The following is an 8,606-nucleotide window of genomic DNA, read 5'->3' on the forward strand; positions in this document are numbered from 1 at the left end:
GGGGCACCGGGAATGCAGCTTAAAAAATCTATTTTCTGCCGTGAAACAGTTGTTTTCATCAATCTGTCTTTATGAATTGCTAGTTGTGCTTCCATAGAGCATAGGCCTGTTGTGGTTTTTCACATGCTCCAGCACGGAAACACAGGGCAGACGAGAGTACATGAGCCGTTACATGAGCAGGGCCTGGAGGTCAGAGGTCAGGAGCGCACACCTCTCCAAGCACCTTCACCACCTGCGCTGGCTTTGACTGGTTGACATGCTGAAAAAGCAAACCTGTTTCACCGTTGGTACGCTAGGGTTCATTGAGTTCACTCCAGATTCTTTTATGTCCTGATCTGTGCTTGTGGTACAGAACCTACACACAGACCACACACTGTGTGTATATTATGATATTTTAATACTTCCCCCCCCCCCCGAGCTACTGTTGTTCTAGTACCGTTATCATTAAATCAGACATAAGGAAGTAGAAAGGGTGCTCAGAGAGCACAGGGCTCCGCCCATTAATGCATTTTGTTGGTGTAATCGAGTTTAAATGAAACTCACTCCTCAGTATAAATATAGCAAGGGGTAAAGGTTGGAGTGAAAGGATGAACATGTGGAGGTTTGGGGTATAGTCCCATAAAGTCATCCCCACTGGGTCTTGAACCCCGGTCTCCGAGGTGGGAGTCCAATGCTCTCACCACTACTCTACTTGTGCAGTGCAGTGTGCCGGGACGACTGCTTCTTGTGGTGCCAACAGAGAAATGCAGGCCAACATTGACCGGAGTGACGGAGGGAGTGATAACTGGACCAACGCTATACTAGGTGCTCTGGCTTACAGCCACGGACAAAAATCAACATCTTCCTCGCAGCTCGACCCCGCGATAAAAATTCATGACACAAAGGCCTAAACCGCTGGGCCACCAGCCAATGCATGAGCATAGCATAAGAAGTCAAGACTAGAAAGCGTTCTCAGAGCACAGGTTTCACGCATAAATGTGTAAGTTGATCAAAATTAATATATAAGAAAGCAGCACGGTTTGACTGTCCCTGTCTTTTTTCATATGATATCAGAGTGCATTTAGTAGAAAATAGTTTGTGGGATGTCCCTACTGCTCTGGTAGTTTTTGTATAATCCTGCTATGTGATGGATAATACCGTTTTTTTTTCGTTTGGCTCAACACTCAAATTAAAAAGAACACATAGTTAGTGAAACCTAACATTCAAGAGGAAAAAACCTCAGCCCAGATGTGCAGGTAGTTTATGATTCATACGTAGGCTAATATATATATATATATAATACCACACAGTGTTTATCTGATTTGTTTTTCATGAATCAGATATGATTTTGTTTTACATGCATAGAAACATAAGACAATATGGAGCGTAAACAGCAAAAGCTGAATCCAGGAGCCGAACCCGGGCCTTCGCTTTGCTAGACCGATACGTTAGCGCTCGGTCAGCGGTGATGTAGTGAATACGCAGGAGGAGTAAATATAAAGGGAAGGAAGCCGGTCCAAGTACGGAAAATGCTGTTTTCTTTTAATTCGTCTATCCAACCAATGATTCTGATCCACACCAAAATTGAATGTGTTCTAACTTGGCCCATGCTGCACCCCTCCACCGGGTTTCATGAAAATCCTTCTGGTAGTTTTTGTATAATCCTGCTATGTGACCAAACAAACTAACTAACTAACTAACTAACTAACTAACTAACTAACGAATTAACTAACTAACTAACTAACTAACACACACGACCGAAAATATACCCTCCGCCAGCAGTCACTGGGTGGAGCCAACAACAAGACATAGAAGTGTCTTGAACAATAAAGTTATCAAGAGTGACTGCAGTTAAAGTTACAATGTTGTCATTCAAATTCAGAAGGAGTATTTAGTTATACTGTAGGCCTATTCAAATATGATAAAAATACTGCAACTCTCCAGAACTGTTTGACCTCCCTAACAGTTCAGGGATACACTGGTGTTCAGTAGGCTACCACACAAACACAGAACTAATACTGACACGTATGTAACAGAATTCAGAATAAATCCCTGATCATTTCACACACACACACAACACACACACACACACACACACACACACACACAAATCCCTCCACTCACTCAGCTCATCCGTTGGCGCTTTTTCAATTTGTGGGATTGATCAGATACCAGTAATGGATCAATGGTTCGTGCCTGGTGCCAGCCTCCTCCACTCTCTGCTGGATGGTCCTTTGTCACGCTGCATAAACAGATTAGGTTAAGCCTTCCGTGGCCATGTGGAAAGATGGGGGCTCAATCTCTGATATCTACACTGCTGAGAGGACATTGTTGGGAGGGGGGGGGTCGTATATATATATACGCTATAGGCTAAGTGCTGTGATTATGCTAAGGGGCATTAGCCCAGCGGAGTGGGAGTCCTGAACTTCTTTTGACTCAGAGAACAAGGGATGAGGAGGAGGGAGAGGAGGGAGAGAGAGAGGCTGGCTGATGATGAAGAGGAGAGAATGACCGAGGGAGAGAGAGAGAGAGACGTCGAGACGGGGGACCAGAACAGCGAGCGAGCGAGAGTAAGGAGAGACGGCCGGAGGTTGCGCTGAGAACCGGGTGGTGCGGAGAGAGAAGCAGAGAGAGCGACAGAGGGCAAGAGGTCAGAGGGCAAGAGGTCGCTGAGGCAGCGCCGTGGCGAGGCGGGTGTGGAGGCCGTGGGCGACCTTGGCACGCGAGGCCCATTAACATGCACATGAATCAGGGTCACACACAGTATGATACAGCATTACCATGCATCCACTATGGGTTTATCATTTTGACAAGGAAAGAACAACAACTGAACATAATACCTTTTAGGTGTTCTAAGTGGGAAGGTTTCATAAGCTAAACGCAACAAAAAAACATTTACGGAGCATTTTTTTTACATGTTTGTACCCTTTTCCTCACAAATTGACTAGTCTACTAGCTCGCTTGCGCGAGGCCCAGCTTGCACGAGGCCCTGTGCGACCGCGCGACTCGCATGGCTCTGGCGACGCCCCCGCGGTGAGTAAGAGCGGACGGTTAACTACCGCTGCTCGGTCTCAACCGCTCTGGCTTAGCAGCTAGCCTTCCCTTCAGTCTGCTAAGACCACTCTTTCAGTTTACACCTCTGCAACAGCGACAGCACCTCTCTTCTGTAAACGTTCTCTCTCCTCCTCTATTCCCTCTCTGCTCGGTCTGCCTGATCAATTATTTTGCTGAACTCCCCCGATGCGCCCCTATACACTTTTTGATGCGTCGAATCAGATCTGTGCTGGAGCAAACGCTTTAACTAGAAAAATAATGGTTTGGCTATTCTGATATCCTCCAGTCCATCTTTCCCTGTACTTTTTTGTTGTCTCCCCACTCAGTCTCTAGTTGACTTCACTCTACATCTGCCTACAAACCTCAACACTGCATCCCATTGTGCTTCCTGCTCCGTCTCAACTCACTCTCGCCTCTTGTCTCTTATCTTTGTCAGTTCCATCCTACTCTGTCTGCTCTGCCTGCCAACTCCCCTCCATACTCTGCATCTCAATACACCATTTGTCTCCTTGTAAACAACTGCATACTTTGTCCCCTTACCTCCTGTCAGCTGACCCCACTCCTCTCTGCACTTGTCCACTCCGTCTGCCACCCCCACTACACTCTCTCCCTGCTCCACTCAGCTCCAACTGGGCCTGCAGCCTGCAGGCTGGAGCTGCTACACCTCTCTCTCTCTCTCTCTCTCTCTCTCTCTCTCTCTCAGCGTAATGAGGTGTGAATGGTGAGGGGGGATGATGCAGGGTGGTGATATTAACTGAGAGGACAGGTGGGGAATGAGGGACAGGGCTTATGCCGTCCCTTGGGGAAGCCCCACCCACCCGGCTAGAGAAAAGCGTTCGGCTTTTGGCCGACCGGGTCAGCGCCCTGCACCAGATGGTCGCTAGACTACTACACCGAAGGTTAATATGGCCCACGTGCCCTGGCGCTGACACCGTCACCTGCCCGCTCCGTTCAACGCTGGCGCTCTCACACCTTTGGTCCTCGCACACTCCAGTCGTCTGCCGCTGCTCACCTGCCGCCAGGCCACGAGAGCGCCTCCCAGCACACACACAGATCTGGTCTCTCACACACCTCAAACACACATATCTGGTCTCTCACACACCTCACACACACATATCTGGTCTCTCACACACACAGATCTGGTCTCTCACACACCTCACACACACAGATCTGGTCTCTCACACACCTCACACACACATATCTGGTCTCTCACACACCTCACACACACAGATCTGGTCTCTCACACACCTCACACACACAGATCTGGTCTCTCACACACACATATCTGGTCTCTCACACACCTCACACACACAGATCTGGTCTCTCACACACCTCACACACACATATCTGGTCTCTCACACACCTCACACACACAGATCTGGTCTCTCACACACCTCACACACACAGATCTGGTATCTCACACACCTCACACACACATATCTGGTCTCTCACACACCTCACACACACAGATCTGGTCTCTCACACACCTCACACACACAGATCTGGTCTCTCACACACACATATCTGGTCTCTCACACACCTCACACACACAGATCTGGTATCTCACACACCTCACACACACAGATCTGGTCTCTCACACACCTCACACACACAGATCTGGTCTCTCACACACCTCACACACACAGATCTGGTCTCTCACACACACATATCTGGTCTCTCACACACCTCACACACACAGATCTGGTCTCTCACACACCTCACACACACATATCTGGTCTCTCACACACCTCACACACACAGATCTGGTCTCTCACACACCTCACACACACAGATCTGGTCTCTCACACACACATATCTGGTCTCTCACACACCTCACACACACAGATCTGGTCTCTCACACACCTCACACACACAGATCTGGTCTCTCACACACACACATCTGGTCTCTCACACACCTCACACACACAGATCTGGTCTCTCACACACCTCACACACACAGATCTGGTCTCTCACACACCTCACACACACAGATCTGGTCTCTCACACACACATATCTGGTCTCTCACACACCTCACACACACAGATCTGGTATCTCACACACCTCACACACACAGATCTGGTCTCTCACACACCTCACACACACAGATCTGGTCTCTCACACACACATATCTGGTCTCTCACACACCTCACACACACAGATCTGGTATCTCACACACCTCACACACACATATCTGGTCTCTCACACACACATATCTGTTCTCTCACACACCTGCAGCACATGCACAGCGCATGCCTGTTTGTCAGACTGTGCTCAAAGACATGAATGAATAAATCTTGCAGGGTTGTCCTTGTTCTGACCAAGTAGAATGAAATGCTTGGCAGAGCGTGGGTCTTGAACCTATGACCCTGAGATTAAGAGGCTTATGCTCTGCTGTCTGAGCTACAGTAGCTGGGAAACTCTCATAATACAATATAATAATAGCAGCATACGTCATGACATTCAGCCATGCGCATTGCTGCTTAGTGTGTAAGCATTTCCACTTTTGTGTACACTAACTGTACACACACACACACACACACAATATCATGATGTCGATGATAATAACAGTATCCAAACAAATTGATTATTTACCATTGTAATGATGCCTACAATGCAAACTGTTTTACTGCAGACACACACACACCCTCCACCCTCACACACATGCCCTGTCAGCGAACCCAGTCACTAGAATCCCACTATTTAGCCAATGGCATTATTAGCAAATGGAGGCAGGTGCCCAGGGCACTGCTGGTAGTGTTGACGTGAGTGCCAACTCTCCTGTCTGCTGGGATGACCCCCAGATGATTCTACACTAGGCTATACCTGTCTCCCCAGCATAACGAGGGCAGAGTCAGGCTTGGGTGATAGTCTATACCTTAAACATAGTTGGCCTAAATCCATTGCTTAGACACTGAGTCTTGATTAAGTTTAAGTTTAGTTTATTTAGTCAGGAAATTAATCTTTAGGCCTGATTCATAGTCGACGTAAACAACGCAAGCTACGTTGCGAACGCAAGCTCCAACAGGACTCGAGAGCTTGCGTTCTGTGTTTTGTTTTGTGGTAACGCAAGGAATTGCACTATCGCTTGCGTCAAGTGACAAATTTCGGCGTGACACACGCAAGGACGCAACGAGATCTCGCGTGGCCTTGCGAAGCTTGCGTTGTTTGCGCTTATGTAGTTTGCGTCGACTATGAATCCGGCCTAACAGTGTTACTTTGACTTTCACTTGTTCTGCCTTTTAACACTGTTGCAATGAGTGGATGTAGACTGATTGGTTTTGAAACTGTCATTTCTCCCTGTTGATTTTGAAGATAGGCAGCAAGCATACTGTATCTCTAGAGAGCAACTCTTGCCAGTGGCACATTGAAAATTCTAATTTGCATCAAGTGGGGTAAAGGTTTCTTTAAGCAGTGACAGACAACAGTGTGCAATACACATTTGGCACACATTTACTGTAACACATGTTGAGGTGAGGCACACATGACCATTAGATGACAGTGAAATATAGCAATCTTCAGTCAGACAGAATTCCGTTTTGATGCTGTCAGTCAGACAGGAAAAGGTTCCTATCTGAATAGCTTATGTTTGAATAACTTGCGGTTGACATGGGTGTTACTAAAATGCTTTTGGATAACTCACGGATGACTCATGACTGTCAGTCCCCTTAGAACAAGCCACTCCAGCTGCTAGATCAGTCCTGATCTCAGGCTTGTCTTGCTGGTCTGTCTTGCTGGTCTGTCTTGCTGGTCTGTCTGTCTGTCTGTCTGTCTGTCTGTCTGTCTGTCTGTTTACATTGTGGCTTCTGTATGAGGTAAATAGAACAGCGCTCATTCATCAGGTTCCTCCTCTGTGTGAGAACAGGTTTTGGGGCGTTGTTACATAAGATGGAGACGGTGGGAAATAGTCCAGAGGCAAACTGTCATTCAAAGGCAGAAAGTTAGATAAATACCTGGCATTTTAGGTTAATATGGGCTACTGCGTGTGTGAGGGTGTGATATCATATCAATGGCTGTCAAAAAGAAGAATGAAGTTGTAGGTGTGTCCGCCTACAGCAAAAGATTTGAGACGTGTTAAAAGTCATAAAATGTGAGTGGGGATTTTTTGTTGAGGGTAGGCCAGGAAGATAAACGGAATTAATTAAATTAACGCGATAGTTCCCACGGGCTTATACTGAAATCACTAGCTGTCACTCTGAATATGTTGGATATATGCCTGCATCTTGACGAGCGCTCAATATGTCACCACTGCCAATCTGTGCGCTCCCAGAGGGGTTGTGTGCCCGCGGGCATCGCATGAACAACCAACCCCGCTACTGTAGCTCGCTGTGACACGTCCAAGAAAACGGTGTAAATTCTTACCTGATGTATCCCACATGTTCAGCTCAATCCTCTGTTTATCGATCTCGAAACTGGCCGTGTAGTTCTCGAAGACGGTAGGAACATAATTCTGGAATAAAATATTATTGTTTTATAAACTAATAGTTTGTATTCACCCCAGTGTAATAACAGCATCTTAAAATAAATACAAAGGTGGAAAATGCGATTCTCCTGCCGCTGATCAGGAAATCACAATGATTAATTAATTTATATTTGAATTGCAAGAGGTGAAAGTGCAATGGTCAGGTCAGTTGCTTGACAAAAATAAGAACACCATAGCAATATCAATTGTCAAATAACAACTTTTAGCATAACTATAAGTCCTGTTTTATCGCGCTGATGCGCGCGCTATGCGTAAAGACGCACAATTGTTAACCCAGTTAGGGATCCTAAATTGCATACATTTATGACAATCCATTAAGAGTAAAATATCCATAAGACCTTCTATTTATGTGTGTTTTAATAACCTACAACGTACCTCTGGGTAAGAATCTTTGGCAAAGACATGGAGAAGTGCGGTTTTGCCACACTGCGTATCGCCGACCACCACGATCTTACAGCGGCTCCCCTTGCTCTCCATCACGCGTCAAAGTGTGCTTTTCCCGCGGCGTCTTGTTGACATTTAGCTGTGCGCTCTGGAAAAAGTCCCAAACCAAAGTGCGTTAGATGTGATTTCGTAATCGGTGGTGAACTTCCAGTGTCTTGCCCCAGATCTCGCCTGTCAGACTAGACTATCCGGGAACTCTCACCTAGAACACCCTGCACACCCTGTGAAGCAGCTGTGAACGGAATGGTGCTCAGTTGAAGCGAGTTTGTGTTTTTTTCCATTTAGGTACCGCCCATCAGTTCCTAAATAGGCCTACAGTGACGGAGGACATTAGGTCTCCCGTTTATTTGCATGTCAGATGTGTGAATTACAGTATGTCACAACAATTACAGTAGGCTGCCTATTTCCTACTAACTATATAAACCCGCTTACCAAGCAAACAGGTTTTGTGGTCTGTCACCTCTATCTCAGTTCAAAGGGAAAGTTGTCTCCATATGATTTTGTAGCCTATTAACTGTCAACTTTTTCCAATATATCTTTTACTTTTGTATGTGTTACACTTCAGGAGAAAGTCACTGTTTCAACCTCACCTGTCATACAATGACCATGTTTTGGTAGACAAGTTAGTCCCTGAGTACAAGGTTCTTT

At 46.4% G+C, this 8,606-nt stretch overlaps 1 protein-coding gene across 1 annotated transcript in view; it reads right to left on the reverse strand.

Annotated features, from left to right (window-relative positions):
* Positions 1-8,154, reverse strand: part of LOC311326821 (rho-related GTP-binding protein RhoN-like) — a gene marked incomplete at its 3' end in the record, with an annotated part of 30,627 nt that extends 22,473 nt beyond the window's left edge. Inside the window, exons 1-2 of the mRNA XM_084459794.1 lie at positions 7,890-8,154; positions 7,394-7,481 (exon numbers count right to left, since the gene is read on the reverse strand). Of these exons, the coding sequence (XP_084315920.1) occupies positions 7,394-7,481; positions 7,890-7,991 (190 nt within the window). The 5' untranslated portion in view covers positions 7,992-8,154. The remainder of the gene's footprint in view (positions 1-7,393; positions 7,482-7,889) is intronic.
* Positions 8,155-8,606: the final 452 nt, after the last annotated feature.

Source organism: Borostomias antarcticus, assembly GCF_949987555.1.
Source record: "Borostomias antarcticus genome assembly, chromosome: 29".
In the NCBI taxonomy this organism is placed as follows: domain Eukaryota; kingdom Metazoa; phylum Chordata; class Actinopteri; order Stomiiformes; family Stomiidae; genus Borostomias; species Borostomias antarcticus.